The 19,646-nt window shown below is 45.7% G+C and overlaps 2 protein-coding genes across 3 annotated transcripts in view; one reads left to right on the top strand and one right to left on the bottom strand.

The window, feature by feature from the left end:
• The window catches only part of matn4 (matrilin 4), an 87,396-nt gene extending 86,671 nt beyond the window's left edge, over nt 1–725 (bottom strand). Inside the window, exons 1-2 of the mRNA XM_063041052.1 lie at nt 691–725; nt 398–551 (exon numbers count right to left, since the gene is read on the bottom strand). The gene's annotated coding sequence lies outside the window, so the exon portion shown is untranslated. The remainder of the gene's footprint in view (nt 1–397; nt 552–690) is intronic.
• The window catches only part of rbpjl (recombination signal binding protein for immunoglobulin kappa J region-like), an 81,122-nt gene that overhangs the window by 22,695 nt on the left and 38,781 nt on the right, over nt 1–19,646 (top strand). Inside the window, exons 2-4 of one of the 2 annotated variants that reach the window (XM_063041054.1) lie at nt 158–338; nt 8,122–8,247; nt 18,226–18,296. In XM_063041054.1, the coding sequence (XP_062897124.1) occupies nt 158–338; nt 8,122–8,247; nt 18,226–18,296 (378 nt within the window). Of the gene's footprint in view, nt 1–154; nt 339–8,121; nt 8,248–18,225; nt 18,297–19,646 lie in introns of both variants that reach the window. The other variant, XM_063041053.1, reaches the window with a different exon arrangement.

Genomic DNA, 19,646 nt, shown 5'->3' with positions numbered 1-19,646 from the left:
TGACCCGTCTCCCGGCGCAGCGAACAAACCTGGGAAAGTATTCGCTTTGGGAGACCTCCTTTCCAAGAAATCTTGCTTTATGTGTTACACGATCGTCAGTTATTTAGAAGCTCTCTACCCACCGTCTCTCTTTCTGTGTGTGTGTGTCTCAAAGCAGGCGACTGTGCGGATGACAGCGGCGCAGAAGCTGAGGGTCTCCCTGGGCTGTGCTGCACTCTGACCGGAGCTGAGACTCATTTGGTCCTTCAGGAGGGTCCCGGGACGCGGCGGGTTGCAGTGGACCCGCACGGGGACGCGGAGAACGGCCGCGGCTTCGCCCGGACAACTTCGCTAAACAGGTAGGTAGGTTAACAACACGAGTAATACCGGGACCGGAGGGAGAACCTGGCACAGTTACCTGCTAGCAGCCTTCCTCGATTAACGGACCCGCTACTCTGCAGAAATCCAGTAGAAGTGAAAAGGCTCGGGAGTACCGATGAACCAAAAATTCTGTCTTTCCCCCGCCGCCGAACAACTCAAATAAATCTTCTGGATGGGGTTCTTGTCACCGACTGGAAAAGTAGGAACGTGGAACAGGTTTTTAATACATTGCCCGAGCCCAGGATAAATAAACCCCTCCCTCTGGAATTCTCAAGGGATCGGGAATCAGAGGGACTTGGGATGAATGTACGATTGGAAAAAAAAACCCACCCAAGGGAAGTTAGACACTGTGTAGGGTTTCTCTGTCTCTTTCGCTGTCTGTCTGTCTGTCTGTCTCTCTTTCTCTCCCTACACAGAGGAGAGTTGGCAGAGTTGAAAGCCTCTGACAGGAAGACTTTAGAAACAGGGAGGGCAAGATAGTGAAACAATTTTATATATATATATAATTTTTTCAATATTCTGCCCTCGCTGTTCCTAAAGCGATACATATTCAATAACACTGTGCATAAGTTAGGGTACCTAAAACTTTTTCACAGTGCTGTATTTGTCAACGTGGAGCAGAGAGAGAGTTTATAAACCTGGCAAGATGTGGTGGAGCGCAGTGGGAGGGAGGGGTGTGGGACAGGTGGCAGAGGAAGAGTGCCAGGGGTGGTTCAGGTGCAGACATACCCAACCCTCAGACACCAGGCAAGGTCATTTGATTCCAGACAATGGGTTTATTGATCATCACTGAATGTCTCTCTGGTGCTTCCCACTCCCTCCCCACTCCCTCCCCACTCCCTTCCCCCTTTCCCAATCATGTTTCCCTTCTCCCTGCCCTCTTCCCACCCTCAGTCCGCATTAGAGACCCATATCAGAGTAAGGTTTATCATCACTCACATATGTCATGAAATTTGTTTTTTTTTTGGTGCTATACATAAAATTACTATAGTACTGTGCCAAAGTCTTAGGTAGCCCAACTTATTTTCACCGATACCTGGACCATACCTCTTCCTACCCTGTAACTTGTGAAAATGCCATCCTCTTCTCTCAAATCCTCCGCCACATCTGATCTCAGGATGAGATTTTTCATTCCAGAACTAAGGAGATGCCCTGCTTCTTCAAAGAAAGGGTCTTTCCTTCCTCCACAATCAACACGCTGCCCTCACCTGCATCTCTTCCATTTTGCATACATCTGCCCCCACCCCATCATCCCACCACCCCACCAAGAACAGGGTTCCTCTTGTCCTCACCTACCACCCCACCAGCCTCTGCGTCCAGCACATAATTCTCTGTAACTTCTGCCATCTCCAACGGGATCCCGCCACCAAGCACAATTTTCCCTCCTGACCACTTTCTGCTTTCTGTAGGGATCAATCCCTACGTGACTCCCTTGTCCATTCATCCCTCCCCACTGATCTCCCTCCAGTACTTATCCTTGCAAGTGGAACAAGTGCTACACCTGCCCCAACACTTGCACCCTCATGAAAATTCAGGGCCCCAAACAGTCCTTCCAGGTGAGGCGACACTTCACCTGTGAGTCTGTTGGGGTCATCTATTGCATCCGGCGCCCCTGGTGTGGCCTCCTGTATATTGATGAGACCTGACGTAGATTGGGAGACAGCTTCGCTGAACACCTAGAAAAAGCCAGAAACAGTGGGATCTCCATTGGCCACTCATTTTAAATTTACTTCCCATTCCCCTTCCGATATGTCTATCCATGGCCTCCTCTACTACTGTGATGAGGCCACACTCAAGTTGGAGGAGTAACACCTTCTATTTCGTCTGGGTAGCCTCCAATCTGATGGCATAAACATCAATTTCTCGAACTTCTGGTAATGCCCCTGCCTTTCACCATTCCCCATCCCTGTCTCCCTCTCTCACCTTATCTCCGTACCTGCCCATTACCTCCCTCTGGTGCTCCTCCCCTTCCCCTTTCTTCCACGGCCTTCTGTCCTCTCCTATCAGATTCCCTCTTCTCCAGCCCTTTATTTCTTTCACCAATCGACTTCCCGTTGCTTTACTTCACTCCTCCCTCACTCCTGGTTTCACCTATCACCTACTACCCTGAATTTTTCCTCCCTGCCCCCCACCTTCTTACTATGACTTTTCATCTTTTATTTCCAGTCCTGATGAAGGGCCTCAGACCGAAACATCGACTGTTCACTCATTTCTACAGATGCTGCCTGGCCTGCTGAGTTCCTTCAGCATTTTGTGTGTGTTGGTTGGATTTCCAGCTTCTGCATATTTTCTCTTGTTTGTGATATACATGTGTCTAGGACTTCTGCATAGTACTGTCATCGTCATGGCTATCCCTCGAGGTTGAGGATGATGGTCTTCGTTCTGAAGTGGCCCACAGAGTGAAGACGCCTGTGCGTGTATTTGTTTAACGTGTACATGATGTTGCACTCCAAGAAGCACACAATACTTCACAAATCAACCAACTGATTCCAATGGCATGGAAACCACGATGATTGGAGCTGATGGATTTGTTGCATCCTTCATCCGCCTTCACAGCCATTAAGTTCGAAGTAACTTTGTCCGCCTGTTCCACCGTTGACGTCTTGGTTGGATTGTTCTTTCTCACCCTCGACCTTACCGCCATGGGTGACCCTACCAGGAGCATAGCTCCAAACGGCATCGCTCTCGGGATCACAGGACCACACAAGCTTCTCCACCACAACAAGGTGACAATCCACGGAGAAGACTGTATATATTATATACATAGATAATAGGCATCCGGTAGTCTCGTGAGACCATGGATTTGCGCCTTGGAGGGTTTCCAGGATGCAGGCCTGGGCAAGGTTGTATGGAAGACCGGCAGTTGCCCATGCTGCAAGTCTCCCCTCTCCACGCCACTGAAGTTATCCAAGGGAAGAGCATTAGGACTCATACAGCTTGGCACCAGTGTCATCGCAGAGCAATGTGTGGTTAAGTGCCTTGCTCAAGGACACACACGTCACCTCAGCCGAGGCCTGAACTAGCGACCTTCAAATCACTAGACAAACGCCTTAACCACTTGGCCACGTGCCAACACATACATAGATAAAATAAAAGACAATTATGGCATATATGTCACTTGAGGAACAATATATATCTTGCCCTCACTGTTCCTAAAGCCTTGCTGTCAGGGGCTTTGAATTCTGTTGCTATTCCTCTGTGGAAAAGGAGAGGGAGAGGAACAGAGCAAAATAAAAGGAACAATGAGGAAGTGTTCATGGACACCTGGACTGTGCAGAGATCTGATGGAGGGGTAGAAGCTGCTACTGAATGACTTGGGAGTGGATCTCCAGGTTTCTGTCTTTCCTCCCCATTGGTAGTAATGAGAAGAGGACATGTCGTTGATAGTGAAAATCTTCACTGATGGATGCTGCCTTCTTGAGGCCCCACCTCTTGAAAATGTCTGTGATGGTGGAGAGTGTTGACCGTGATGGTGGGGACTGTGATGGTGGGGAGGGTCGTGACCGTGGTGGTGGGGAGGGTCGTGTCTGTGATGGAGGGGAGGGTCGTGACTGTGGTGGTGGGGAGGGTTGTGACCGTGATGGGGGGGAGGGTCGTGATCGTGATGGTGGGGAAGGTTGTGGCAGTCATGGTGGGGAGGGTGGTGACTGTGACAGTGGGGAGGATGGTGACCGTGATGGAGGGGAGGGTCGTGACTGTGATGGTGGGGAGGGTTGTGTCTGTGATGGAGGGGAGGGTCGTGACCGTGATGGAGGAGAGGGTTGTGTCTGTGATGGTGGGGAGGGTCGTGACCTTGATGGTGGGGAGGTTTGTGACCATGATGGAGCCAGCTGAGTCTTCAAGCAACTTTCGACCCTAAACACTGGAGCCTCCATACCAGGCGGTGATGCAGCCAGTCAGAATGCTCCGTACCATATCTATATTGGCAACGTTAAAGACTGGTGATGTACTTTCAAGCCAGAAAAGAGAGATGCACAGATCAAAGTTCAAAGTAAAATTTATGATCAGAGTACATGCATGTCACCACATACAACCCTGAGATTCATTTTCCTGTGGGAATACTCAGCAAATCTATAGAACAGTCACTGTAAGCAGGGTCAATGAACAGCACACTGTGCAAGTGCAAATGTAAATAAATAGCAATAAATAATGAGATCATGAAATAACAAGATAAAGAGTCCTGAAAGTGAGATCACTGGTTGTGGGAACACCAGAAATAGAATGAGTGTAGTTATCTCCTTTTGGTCAAGAGCCTGATGGTTGAGGGGTAGTAACCATTCTTGGTGTGAGTCACAAGGCTCTTGTACCTTCTTCCTGATGGCAGCAGTGAGAAAAGAGCATGGCCTGGGCGGTGGGGATCTTCGATATGGAGCTTCTGGTCCCATCTACTTTCTTCCCATATCTCTTTAGCTGGTCAAGTTGTGGGTTTGACAGACAGATAGATACTTCATTGATCCCAAAGGAAATTACAGTGTCACAGTAGCATTACAAGTGCACAGATATACAAATATTAGAAGATAAATAAGAAAGAATAAAAATAAGTTACCTTAAAAATAAGATGTCCAAGAATTACAAGTCAAAGATTACAAGATCACTTCCCTGGCTATAGGTTGACTCCTTATAGAACCTGATGGCCGAGGGTAAGAATGACCTCATATAGCGCTCCTTGGAGCAGCGCAGTTGTCTTGGTCTATTACTAAAAGTGTCCTCTGTTCAGCCAAGGTGGCATTCAGGGGGTGAGAAACATTGTCCAGAATTGTCAGGATTTTCCATAGGGTCCTTTGTTCTATCACAGCCTCCAGTGTGTCCAGATTGACTCTCATAACAGAACCAGCCTTTCTAATCAGTTTATTGGACCTGTTGGCATCACTTGTGTTGATACCATTGCCCCAGCACACCTCCGCATAGAATATTGTACGAACTGGTAGAACATGTGAAGGAGAGGCCTGCATACTCCAAAGGACATCAGTCTCCTCAAGAAGTAGAGGCGACTCAGGCCCCTCTCGTGCACAGCCTCTGTGTACAAGAGGGTAGTAACCTCAGGATTGCTGCCTGTGCCACATGCTAGTGAGTGCAAGAATAGTACATGAGGCTGCTTAGCAAGATAAGAGCCCATGGAATTACAGGGAAGTTACTGGTATGGGTGGAGCATTGGCTGGTTTGCAGAAAACAGAGAGTGGGAATAAAGGGATCCTATTCTGGCTGGCTGCCGGTTACCAGTGGAGTTTCACAGGGGTTGGTGTTGGGACTGCTTCTCTTTACGATGTATATCAATGACTTGGACTATGGTATTAATGGACTTATGGCTAAATTTACTGATGATACAAAGATAGGTGGAGAAGCGCGTAGTGTTGAGGAAACAGAAAGCCTGCAGAGAGACTTTGATAGTTTAGGGGAATGGGCAAAGAAGTGGCAACTGAGATACAATGTTGGAAAGTGTATGGTCATGCACTTTAGTGGAAGAAATAAATGGGCAGATTATTATTTAGATGAGGAGAGAATTCAAAATGCAGAGGTGCGAAGGGACTTGTGAGTCCTTGTGCAAGATACCCAAAAGGTTAATATCCAGTTTGAGTCGGTGGTGAAGAAGGCGAATGTACTGTTGGCATTCATTTTTTAGAGGTACAGAATATAAGAGCAGGGATGTGATCTTGAGGCTCTATAAGGCACTCGTGAAACCACACTTGGAGTATTGTGTACAGTTTTGGGCTCCTTATTTTAGAAAGGATATACTGACATTGGAGAGGGTTCAGAGAAGATTCACAAAAATGTTTCCAGGAATAAAAGGGTTACTGTATGAGGAACGTCTGGCAGCTCTTGGGCTGTATTCCCTGGAGCTCCCTGAATGAGGGGGGATTTCAAAGAAAAACTTCATATGTTAAAAGGCCTGAACAGATTAGATATGGCAAAGATATTTCCCACATTAGGGAATTCTAGGACAAGAAGGCACGACTTCAGGATTGAAAGACATCTACTTAGAACAGAGATGCAGAGAAATTACTTTAGTCAGAGGGTGGTAAATCTGTGGAACTTGTTGCCACGAGTGGCTGTGGAGGCCAAGTCATTGGGTGTATTTAAGGCAGAGATAGATAGATCCTTGATTAGCCAGGGCATCAAAGGGTGAAGGCAGGGGAGTGGGGATGACTGGAAGAATTGGATCTGCCCATGATTGAATGGCAGAGCATACTCGATGGGCCAAATGGCCTACTTCTGCTTCTATATCTTCTGGTCTGTGTGGTGGTGCTCCATTCAAGTCTGTCAGCTAGGTGCACCTCAAGGTACTTGTAGGTCCTCATCACATTCACGTCCTCACCATCAATAGTAACAAGGAACAGTGCAGGTTTAGTCTTCCTAAAGTCCATCACCATCTCCTTTGTCTCACTGATGTTGAGCTGCAGATGATTCAGCTTGCACCATTTGACAAAGTCCTTCACCAAGGCTCTGTATTTATCCTCCTGTCCTACCTTTATGCACCCAACTATTGCTGAGTCATCAGAGGGTTTCAGCAGATGACATGACTCAGTGTTGTATCTAAAGTCCGAGGTATCCAGGGTAAACAGGAATGGAGTCAATACAGTCCCCTGTGGGTCCCAGTGCTGCTTATAGCCATGTCTGACACACAGCTCTGAAGCCACACATACTGTGGTCTGCCAGTCAGTTAGTCCATTATCTAGGATACAATGGAAGTGCCAACCTGCACTGAACGGAGCTTTACCCCCAACAATCAGGGCTGTCTGGTGCTGAAGGCACTTGAGAATTCAGAAAGCATGATCCTCACAGTGCTGTCCTGCTTCTCCAAATGGGCGTCGGCTGTGTTCAGCAGGTAGATGACAGCATTGTCGACTCCAGTGTGCTCCTGGTAGGCAAACTGCAGGGGATCAAGGGCGATCTGACTACGGGATGGAAGTCAGCCAGGACCAGCCTCTCTAGGGTCTTCGTGATGTGTGAGTTCAGAGATACTGTTGATAAATCCTTGGTAAGATGCTTCAGTGAATTTTGAGGATGGTTCATTCTGCAGCCACTGTGCAATGAGGGAGCAAATGGACTAAGTTGTGGGTGTGCTACATTGGCACTGGAAGCATGGCAACACTGGCGGGCTGACCCCCAGCATGTGCTTGGACTTGGACAACACGTGCTTGGGCACAAAATGACGCATTCACTGCATGGTTCAATCTACGTGTGACAAATAAAGTTAATCTTTAATGAATCTAATGTGTTTAAGAATGCAGAAGTTGGTGCCTGGGAGGCCAGGTAAATTGGTTACTGTGTCCTGGATTGTCTTAACCTCCTTAAGTTTTGTCCAGTGTGAGAGATGTTTCCAGTAGTGGGAGAGTCTAGGGCCAGAGGACTGAGAATAAAAGGACACCCCTTTACAACAGAGCTGGAGGAATTTCTTTAGCCAGAAGGTGGTGAATCTATGGAATTCATTGCCATGGATGGTTGTTGACTGCATGGGTTTCCTCTGGTTTCCTCTCACGCTCCAAAGACTTATGGGTTAACAGGTCAATTGGTCACAAAGGTGTAATTGTGCAGTGTGAGTCATTGAGCCTGTAACTGTGTGTGCCTTAAATCTGAATCTAAAATCACTGGGTATGTTTAAAGCAGAGGCTGATAAATTCTTGATTAATAAGGGTGTCAAAGATTACAGGGAGGATGGGGTTGAGAGGGATAATTAATCTTCCATGATGGAAGGGTGGAGCAGACTGGATGGTCTAATTCTGCTCCTGTGCTTTATGGTCTTCTGGTTTTATTTCTCCTTAGGTCTGGCACAGATTGTCCCAGTGTGGCCCGTGATGTTATACGCCAGTATCTGCGGCAGCAGCCTGACCAGACCGTGCTCATTCTGCACGCCAAGGTTGCTCAGAAATCGTACGGGAATGAAAAGAGGTAAAAAGTTCACAAAATTAGCTCTCAATTCTACAGTTCCTTTAATCTCCTTGGAAACATTTCCTTTACATTTCTTACTTGGTAATTGTCTTTTGTCCCATGTACAGTGATAATTGTCCCTTTGCATGCCATCCATACAATCATTTCATCACATCAGTGCATTGAGGTTCTTTCAGCACGGAAGTGTAGTGGTTAGCGTAACACAGAACAGTGCCAGCAATCAGAAGAGCAGAGTCAAATTCACCCTGCTGCCTGTAAGGAGTTTGTACTTTCTCCTTGTGACTGCATGGGTTTCCACCGGGTGCCCCTGTTTCCACCCACATTCCAAAAGTTGTAGGGGTTAGGGCTGGTAGGTTATGGGCATGCCATTTGGAATGGCATACCACCTGGACAACGCAAACACCTACGTCAGGATGCTGTTCATCGACTATAGCTCAGCATTTAATACCATCATTCCCACAATCCTGATTGAGAAGTTGCAGAGCCTGGGCCTCTGTACCTCCCTCTGCAATTATTTCCTCAACTTCCTAACCGGAAAACCACAATCTGAGCGGATTGGTGATAACATCTCCTCCTCACGGACGATCAACACTGGCGCACCTCAGGGGTGTGTGCTTAGTCCACTGCTCTACTCTCTGTATACACATGACTGTGTGGCTAGGCATAGCTCAAACACCATCTGTAAATCTGCTGACGATACAACCATTGTTGGTAGAATCTCAGGTGGTGATGAGAGGGCGTACAGGAGTGAGATATGCCAACTAATGGAGTGGTGTCACAGCAACAACCTGGCACTCAACGTCAGTAAGACGAAAGAGCCGATTGTGGACTTCAGGAAGGGTAAGACAAAGGAACACATACCAATCCTCATAGAGGGATCAGAAGTGGAGAAAGTGAGCAGTTTCAAGTTCCTGGGTGTCAAAATCTCTGAGGACCTAACCTGGTTCCAACATATTGATGCAGTTATAAAGAAGGGAAGACAGAGACTATACTTCATTAGGAGTTTGAAGAGATTTGGTTTGTCAACAAGTACACTGAGCAACTTCTATTGATGTACCATGGACAGCATTCTGACAGGTTGCATCACTGTCTGGTATGGATGGGGGGGAGGGACTACTGCACAGGACCGAAAGAAAGCGCAGATGGTTGTAAATCTAGTCAGCTCTATCTTAGGCACTAGCCTACAAAGTACCCAGAACATCTTCAAAGAACGATGTCGCAGAAAGGCAGCGTCCATTATTAAGGACGTCTAGTACCCAAGACATGCCATTTTCTCACTGTTACCATCAGGAAGGAGGTACAGAAGCCTGAAGGCACACACTCAGTGATTCAGGAACAGCTTCTTCCCCTCTGCCATCTGATTACTAAATGGACATTGAAGCTTTGGACACTACCTCACTTTTTTAATATACGGTATTCTATTTTTAACACAATCTTTAATCTATTCAATATATGTATACTGTTATTGATTTACTTATTTACTTATTATTATTATTTATTTTCTTCTAGATTATCTATTGCATTGAACTGCTGCTGCTAAGTTAACAAATTTCACGACACATGCTGGTGACAAAACCTGATTCTGATTCTGATTCTGAGTTTCGTGCCCGAGGAATGGTGACACTTGCGGGCTGCCCCCAGCACATCTTTGGAGTGTGATGGTTGTTGACACAAATGACACATTTCACTGTATGTTTTAAATGTTCCGATATACATGTGACAAATAAAGCTCACCTCTAATCTCTAGTACAAGGGAAAACCAGAATATAGATAACATTGACAGAGAAAGTGCAGTGCAGGCAGACAACAAGGTTAGACTTTGATTGTGAGGACAAGAGTTCATCTTACATGTAAGAGGTAGTTTTATAACGGTGGGGCAGATGCTGTCCTTGAGCTTGGTGGTTTGTGCTTTCAGGCTTTTGTATCTTCTGCCTGATGAGAGAGGTTCAGTCCCCTCATCATCATTATGTGCCACATCGTATGACATCATCATTATGTGCCGTGTTGTATGACAAGGGTGATCATGGTCCTTGACTATAATTGTTCTTGATTAATTTTTTTCTACAGAAGTGGTTTGCCATTGCCTTCTTCTGGGTACTTTGAAGTTCCTTGAAGATGTTGTGGGTACATTACAAGATGGGAGATCCCAGCCATTATCAACACTCTTCAGAGATTGTCTGCCAAGTGTCAGTGGTCACATAACCAGGACTTGTGATATGCACCAGCTGCTTGTATGACCGTCCACCACTTGCTCCCATGGTTTCACGTGACCCTGAACAGAGGGCTATGCGGGCGCTACATCTTGCCCAAGAGTGACTTGCGGAGGGAAGGAGCACTTTACACCTCCTTTGGTAGAGTCGTATCTCTACCCTCTCCCCCCACCCCCCCATCAGTAAGGCTGACGATAACATGCCCTAAGTCCAGATCTGTGGGTTTGGATGTGGCTGAAGAATCCTATATAGGGTCCTAATAGTTTGGCATGGTTTAGATGGGCTGAAGAGACTGCTTCCTTCCTGTGGTGTTCTATGACTCTATTCAATGATTCTAGGGTCTGCACATTCTGCCAGAGAGAGGGCAAGTGGGCATTAACAAGGCAGTTAGGTGGTTTGTTTGGGCAGTATTGTTTAATGTTCAGTCAGAGGGACCTTGATGTGTACCATACCTTCCTAGTTGGCAAGAGAGAACTGCACCCAGCACAGTGCAGGTACCCACTGCAAATCGCTATGACTTGTATAGGGAGCTCAAAGTCAAGTCACTTTTTATTGTCATTTCGACCATAACTGCTGGTACAGTGCACAGTAAAAACAAGACAACATTTTTCAGGACCATGGTGCTACATGAAACAATACAAAAACTACACTGAACTACGTAAAACAACACAAAAACTACACTAGACTACAGACCTATCCAGGACTGCATAAAGTGCACAAAACAGTGCAGGCATTACAATAAATAATAAACAAGACAACAGGCACAGTAAAGGGCAGTAGGTTGGTGTCAGTCCAGGCTCTGGGTTTTGAGGAGTCTGATGACTTTGGGGGGAAGAAACTGTTACATAGTCTGGTCGTGAGAGCCTGAATGCTTCGGTGCCTTTTGCCAGATGGCAGGAGGGAGAAGAGTTTGTATGAGGGGTGCGTGGGGTCCTTCATAATGTTGTTTGCTTTACGGATGCAGTGTGTGATGCATCCGTAACAACTTATATTGGGAGTTCATCACAATCTCATTGTTTCTTTTATTCAAGATTAAGGTGAATCGGTCTTGCAGGCAAGTTACACAGGAAGGAAGAGTTATATTTCCTCAACACCCTTATAACCTGTAAAGCACTATGGGGCTTCCTCGGGTCCCAAGGTGCAGTCACAGTCATAATGTGGGAGACGCAGCCAGTTTGAGCACGGTAAGCTCCCACAATCACCAGACCAAGAGTCAGAATCAGAATCAGGTTTATTATCGTAAACACGAGGAATTCTGCAGATGCTGGAAATTCAAGCAACACACATCAAAGTTGCTGGTGAACGCAGCAGGCCAGGCAGCATCTCTAGGAAGAGGTACTAGTCGACGTTTCAGGCCGAGACCCTTCGTCAGGACTAACTGAAAGAAGAGCTAGTAAGAGATTTGAAAGTGGGATGGGGAGGGGGAGATCCGAAATGATAGCAGAAGACAGGAGGGGGAGGGATGGAGCCAAGTGCTGGACAGTTGATTGGCAAAAGGGATATGAGAGGATCATGGGACAGGAGGCCCAGGGAGAAGGAAAGGTGGGGGGGGGGGAACCCAAAGGATGGGCAAGGGGTATAGTGAGAGGGACAGAGGGAGAAAAAGGAGAGTGAGAGAAAGAATGTGTGTATATAAATAAATAACGGATGGGGTATGAGGGGGAGGTGTGGCATTAGCGGAAGTTAGAGAAGTCAATGTTCATGCCATCAAGTTGGAGGCTGCCCAGACAGAATATAAGGTGTTCATCTTTACGGTAGAGGAGGCCATGGATAGACATATCAGAATGGGAATGGGATGTGGAATTAATCCCCCCCCCCTCTACTTCCTGCAGGGATCGCTCCCTATGCGACTCCCTTGTCCATTCGCTCCCCCCCACCCCTCCCCACTGATCTCCCTCCTGGCACTTATCCTTGTAAGCGGAACAAGTGCTACACGTGCCCTTACATTTCCTCCCTTACCACTATTCAGGGCCCCAGACAGTCCTTCCAGGTGAGATGACACTTCACCTGTGAGTCGGCTGGGGTGATAAACTGCGTCCGGTGCTCCCGATGTGTCCTTCTATATATTGGCGAGACCCGACGCAGACTAGGAGATCATTTTGCTGAACACCTACGCTCTGTCCGCCAGAGAAAGCAGGATCTCCCAGTGGCCACACAGTTTAATCCACATCCCATTCCCATTCTGATATGTCTATCCATGGCCTCCTCTACTGTAAAGATGAAGCCACACTCAGGATGGAGGAACAACATCTTATATTCCGTCTGGGTAGCCTCCAACCTGATGGCATGAACATTGACTTCTCTAGCTTCCGCTAATGCCCCACCTCCCCATTGTACCCCATCCGTTATTTATTTTTATACACATATTTTTTCTCTCACTCTCCTTTTTCTCCCTCTGTCCCTCTGACTATACCCCTTGCCCATCCTCTGGTTCCCCCCCACCCTTGTCTTTCTCCCTGGGCCTCCTGTCCCATGATCCTCTCATATCCCCTTTGCCAATCACCTGCCCAGCTCTTGGCTCCATCCCTCCCCCTCCTGTCTTTTCCTATCATTTTGGATCTCCCCCTCCCCCTCCCACTTTCAAATCCCTTACTAGCTCTTCTTTCAGTTAGTCCTGACGAAGGGTCTCGGCCTGAAACGTCAACTGTACCTCTTCCTAGAGATGCTGCTTGGCCTGCTGCGTTCACCAGCAACTTTGATGTGTGTTGTTTGATCAGGTTTATTATATTTGTTTATTTAGAGATTCAGCACGAAACAGGCCTTTCCGGCTCAACGTGTTGCTTCACCCAGGAACCCACCTATTTAACCCCAGCCTGACCACAGGACAATTAATGATGGTCAATAAACCTATTAACCTGTAAGTCTTTGGAATGTGGGAGGGAACTGGAGCACCTGGAGGACATCTATGCAGTTACGGGAAGGACGTACAAACTATTTGCAAGCAGCGTTGGAGTTTGTTATAATATGAGGGTTATGGCAGAAGAAAAAATGGCTGGAGTTGCTTAGCACTTTTGTGCAAGGCTGCTTCAAAAATCAAACTCACAAAAATTGGCCAAAATAGCAAGAAGAAAACTACCAATATTTACAAAAGGTATCTACCAGGAAACACAATAACTGTTCTGTACTTTGTCCAGTGTGAACTCCTGGTAGTTTGATCTTTCTCTGCTATTCAGAGCAAACTGCCCTGTTTTTTTGGGCCCCAGGGGTAACCATCTTTAATTTCCTATGGAATTAACTTAAGACTACACATGAATTAGAATTTGATGCAATGTAGTTGCAATCATATTACTAAATAAACAGAATTATCTACCTTAAATACAGTATATATAAAACATATACACACTTATACATACCCATTACTAAAGAAATGAAAGCCAACCGATTATAAGAATAGACAGTGATGTGCGCCTACTCAGCGCAACGGCAGCAGAATGACAAAGAAATGTTTATAACTGGTGTGTGTCAAGTCAATTCAAGTCGTCACTTTTTATTGTCACTTCGACCATAACTGCTGGTACAGTGCACAGTAAAAACAAGACAACGTTTTTCAGGACCATCATGCTACATGAACAATACAAAAACCACACTGAACTACGTAAAACAGCAGAAAACTACACGAGACTACAGTCCTATGCAGGACTGCATAAAGTGCAGAAAACAGTGCAGGCATTACAATAAATAATAAACAAGACAATAGGCACAGTAGAGGGCAGTAGGTTGGTGTCAGTCCAGGCTCTGGGTATTGAGGAGTCTGATGGCTTGGGAGAAGAAACTGTTACATAGTCTGGTCGTGAGAGCCCGAATGCTTCGGTGCCTTTTGCCAGATGGCAGGAGGGAGAAGAGTTTGTATGAGGGGTGCGTGGGGTCCTTCATAATGCTGTTTGCTTTACGGATGCAGCGTGTGGTGTAAATGTCTGTAATGGCGGAAAGAGAGACCCCGATGATCTCAGCTGACCTCACTATCTGCTGCAGGGTCTTGCGATCCGAGATGGTGCAATTTCTGAACCAGGCTGTGATGCAGCTGCTCAGGATGCTCTCGATACAACCTCTGTAGAATGTGGTGAGGATGGGGGGTGGGAGATGGACTTTTCTCAGCCTTCGCAGGAAGTAGAGACGCTGCTGGGCTTTCTTTGCTATGGAGCTGGTGTTGAGGGACCAGGTGAGATTCTCTGCCAGGTGAACACCAAGAAATTTGGTGCTCTTAACGATCTCTACGGAGGAGTCGTCGATGTTCAGCAGAGAGTGGTCGCTCCGTGTCCTCCTGAAGTCAACAACCGTCTCTTTTGTTTTGTTCACATTCAGAGACGTGTGTGTGTGTGTGTGTGTGTGTGTATTAGTAAATTGTGGCATGCATACCAACACTTGCAGGATGCCCAGCACAATCCTCGCAGATTTAATTTGACACATTTTATCATTAGTCTCCAAGCACCTCTAAACCTCATCCTTAATAATAGACTCCAACATTTTCCCAACTATTAAGGTTAGGCTAACTGTCCAATAATTTCATTTCTTTTGTCTTCCTCCCTTCTTGTGTGATTGGTAGGAGGCAGCAAGTGGGAACTAATGATCTTTTTCTGGTTGGCTGCCAGTGACGAGTGGTGTTCTGCGGGTGTCGGTGTTAGGACCACTTCTTTTTATGCTGTACGTCAATGTCCTATCATGGAATTTGTTGCAAAGTTTGTAGAGGATACGAAGATTGGTGGAGGGGCAGGTAGTGTTGAGGAAAATGTTGGAAAATGCATGGTCATGCACTTAGGTCATAGAAATAAATGTACAGACTATTTTCTAAATGGAGAAAATTCAAAAATCTGAGATGCAAAAGGACTTGGGAGTCCTTGTGGAGAACACCCTAAAGGTTAACTTGCAGGGAAAGTCAGTGGAGAGGAAGGCAAATGTAATGTTAGCATTCATTTTAAGAGGTCTAGAATACAAGAGCAGGGAGGTGATGCTGAGGCTTTATAAGGCACTGGTCAGGCCTTACCTTGAGTATTGTGTACAGTTTTGAGTTCCCCATCTAGGAAAAGATGTGCTGCTATTGGAGAGGTCCGGAGGCCATTCCCAAGGATGATTCTGGGAATGAAAGGGTTACCATATGAGGAACGTTTGACAGGTCTGTGGCTGTACTTGCTGGAATTTAGAAAGATGAGGGGGGATCGCATTGAAACCTCTGGAATGTTGGAAGGCCTTGACAAAGTAGATGTGTAAAGGATGTTTCCCATGGTGGGAGAGTCTGGGACAAGAGGGCACAGCCTCAGGATAGAGGGGCGCCCTTTCAAAGCAGAGATGTGGAGAAATTTCTTTAGCCAGAGAATGGTGAATTTATGAAATTTATTACCACAGGGAGCTATGGAGGCCAGGTAACTGAAAAAAATACTTTTAGTATCCTTCTTTATATTATTGGCTAGTTTGCCCTGATTTTTCATCTTTTCCCTTCTTGCACATTTTTAGTTGCCTTTTGTTGGATTTTAAAAGCTTTCCAATCATCCAACTTCTCACTCACTTTTGCTACCTCATATGCCCTTTCCTTGGCTTTTATGCAGTCCTTAACTTTTCTTGTCAGTCACTGCTGCCATTTGATAACTTCTTCTGTGGGACATATCTATCCTGTGCCTTGTGTACTATTCCCAGAAACTTCAGATATCTCTTCTCTGCCATCATCCCCACCAGTATCCTCCTCCAATCCACTTGAGCAAGCTCCTCTCTTATGCCTGTGTAATTCTCTTTATTCCATTGCGATACTGATACATGTGACTTATGCCTCTCCCTCTCCAATTGCAGTATGAATTCAATCTTATTATGATCACTGCCTCCTAAGTGTTCCTTTACGTTAAGCTCTCTAATAAGATCTGGGTTATTACACAACACCCAGTCTAAGATAGTCTTTCCCCAAGCAGGCTGAAGCACAAGCTGCTCTAAAAAGCCATCTTGTAGGCTTTCAACAAATTCCCTCCCATGCAGTCCGACACCAACCTGATATTCCCAATCCCCTTGCATATTGAATCCCCCATTACAATTGAGTCATTACCCTTATTACATGCCTTTTCCAGCTCCCTTTGCAAACTCAACCCCACATCCTGGCTACTATTTGGAGGCCTGTATATGATTCCCATAATGTTTTTGTTTTACCCTTGCATGTCCTTAACTCCATCCACAAAGACTGAACATTCTCTGACCCTGTGTCACCTCTTTCTAAAGGTGTAATTCCATCTCTTACCAACACAGCCACACCACCGCCTATGCCTTCCTGCCTTTCCTTTCAATACAAAGTGTATCCTTTGCTGGTAAGCTCCCAACTATGACCTTTTTCAGGCACGATTCAGTGATGCCCACAACGCCATACTGATCGATCTGTAATTGCGCCACGAGTTTGTCCACCTTATTCTGAATGCTACGTGCATTTAAAAACAGCACCTTTAGTCCTGCATTCTTCACTCTTTTGAATTTTGCCTCTGTGATACAACTTAACTCTTCGCTCTGTCTGCATTTGTACCCAAACATTGGCTTGTCCTTCTTTACATTCTTGTTACATCCATCATCCACTTATAAACCTGCTGGCTCATTCTCAGCTCTATCATCCTGGTTCCCATCCCCCTGCCATATTAGCTTAAAGGAAGGAATGAACAGATTAGGACTGTATTCTTTAGAACATAGAAGATTGAGAGGAGATTTAATAGAAGTTATGCAAAATTATGAGGAGCGTAGATAGGGTAAATACAATCAGGCTTTTTCCACTGAGGTTTGGTGGGATTACAACCAGAGGTCATGGCTTAAGGGTGAAAGGTGAAAAGTTTAAGGGGAACATGAGGGGAAACTTTTTCACTCAGACGGTTGTAAGAGTGTGGAATGAACCGCCAGCACAAGTGGTGCATGCAAGCTTGATTTCAATGTTTAAAAGAAGTTTGGATGGTAGGGGTATGGACGTCCCAGTGCAAGTCAATGGGAGTAGGTGGTTTAAATGGTTTTGGCATGGACTAGATGGGCCAAAGGGTCTGTTTCTGTGCCGTTCTTCTCTATGACTTTATGACCTCATCACAACCTTTCCGTACACCTCAGGTCCTCAAGTCCTAGCAGCATCCTTGTAAATTTTTTCCACTCTTTCAATCTTATTGTTATCTTTCCTGTAGGTAGGTGACCAGAACTGTACACCTCTTAGCTTTATATCTATATTTGCTCTCTCAAGTCCTGGAAGCTTACTTTTTGGATTCATTGGGAAATTTATTATTCTACAATGTAAAAAGTGAGTGAAAAATCTGTTGATGCCTTGGTATAAAAATATTGGACAATCTGGAAAATCTGTGAGTTTGGTACCACTGAAGCTTTGAGAGTGCCAGATTAACAGAGTTTTCCTAAAACTCAACTATTGCCGCTGGCTCTGTGCTGCTGGATTCTGTGCCGGGCTGGGGTTGCCCTTCCCATCAGTGCTGCTCTCCTGTATTCGCTCAGCAGAAGACAAGCTGGAATGCTTTCATCTGTGCCTGCACTGGCGTGAGATGAGAAACTGCTGGGGTCCTGTTTTTGCTGAATGTGACTCCAGGGCGACATCCAATGCACCATCCATCTACAGGCCATGACACTCAGGGATATGGGCTACATAATTATTTTGTTTTCTTTGTAACTGTATGTTTTTCTGTAATCATAATTATATGGGTCTGTGTTTTACACCTTGGCCCTGGAGGAATGCTGTTTCATTTGGCTGTATTCTTGTATGGTTGAGTGACAATTAAACTTGAACTTGGACTTAATGGATGATTTTCCTTTGTAATCTTAGGTTTTTCTGTCCCCCGCCATCTGTATACCTGACTGGCCCAGGATGGAGAATCAAACATGAACGGCTGAAATGTAAGCACATGAAAGAGTTGACAAGGATTATTACTTTGTGATTATTACAGGGGGAACGTACACTCAGTGGCCACTTTATTAGGTACACTAGTACTCCTGCTTGTTAGTGCAAATATCTAATCAGCCAATCACGTGGCAGCAACTCAATGCATAAAAGCATGCAGACATTGTCAAGAGGTTCAGTTGTCATTCAGACCAAACATCAGAATGGGGAAGAAATGTGATCTAAGTGATTTTGACTGTAGCATGATTGATGGTGTAAAATGTAATTGTTTGAGTATCTCAGAAACTGCTGATATCCTGGGATTTTCGACAGTCTCTAGGATTTACAAAGAATAATGCAAGAAACGAAAAAAAAACGTCCAGTGAGTGGCAGTTCTGTGGGTGAGAATTCCTTGTTAATGAGAGAGGTCAGAGGAGAATGGCCAGACTGGTTCACACTGACAGGAAGGTGACAGTAACTCAAACAACCACTCGTTACAACAATGGTGTGCAGAATAACCCTCTGAACGTACAACACATCGAACCTTGAAGTGGATGGGCTACAACAACAGAAGACCACGAACATACACTCTGTGGCCACTTTATTAGGTACAGAAGGTACTGAGCAAAGTGGCCACTGAGTGTATATCTTGGTATCTGTGCACAACAATGAAACATTGGCTCAGTGGTTGAGTTGCTTCTTTTTACCTCCAGAACGTCTCCAGGTTGACAAGGCACGGAATTTAACTTGCATAGCATGTCACTAAGGAGGCTGTTCAGCCCAATGGGACCAAGCCAGCTCCTAGCAGGGGAATCTCACCATTTCCTTTCCCTCCTTGCCTCTGGAGAGAGCAGAGGGCCCCCCCCCCCAAATACTCAGGATCAGAATCACTGACAAATGGCATGCAGTTTGTTGTTTTGCAGTAGCAGTACAGTGCAATACATTAAAAATGATTCTAAATTACAGTAAGAAATATATGCTAAATAAAAAAGTAGTGTAAAAGGAGAAGAAGAGTGAAGTAGTGTTCATGGGTTCATGAACAGTTCAGAAATCTGTTGGCAGAGAGGAAGAAGCTGTTCCTAAGACACTGAAGCAACACACACAAAATTCTGAAGGAACCAGTCTGGCTATTCTCCATTCTCAGGCAGCATCTATGGAAAAGAGTAAACAGAAGGGTTGAGTCCCCTCTTCAGTCCACATGAAGGGTCCGAAATGTCAACTGTTTACTCCTTTCCATAGATGCAGCCTGGCCTGCTGAGTTCCTCCAGCAGTTTGTGTCTGTGGTTTAATTTCCAACATCTGCAGATTTTCTCTTTTGAGTGAGTGTCTTCAGGCCCGTGCACCTCCTCCCTGATGGTAGCAATGAG

This window comes from Mobula hypostoma, chromosome 2 (assembly GCF_963921235.1).
Source record: "Mobula hypostoma chromosome 2, sMobHyp1.1, whole genome shotgun sequence".
Taxonomy (NCBI): Eukaryota; Metazoa; Chordata; class Chondrichthyes; order Myliobatiformes; family Myliobatidae; genus Mobula; species Mobula hypostoma.
The sequence above is the reverse complement of the archived record's forward strand: the minus strand, read 5'-3'. Positions and strand labels throughout refer to the sequence as shown.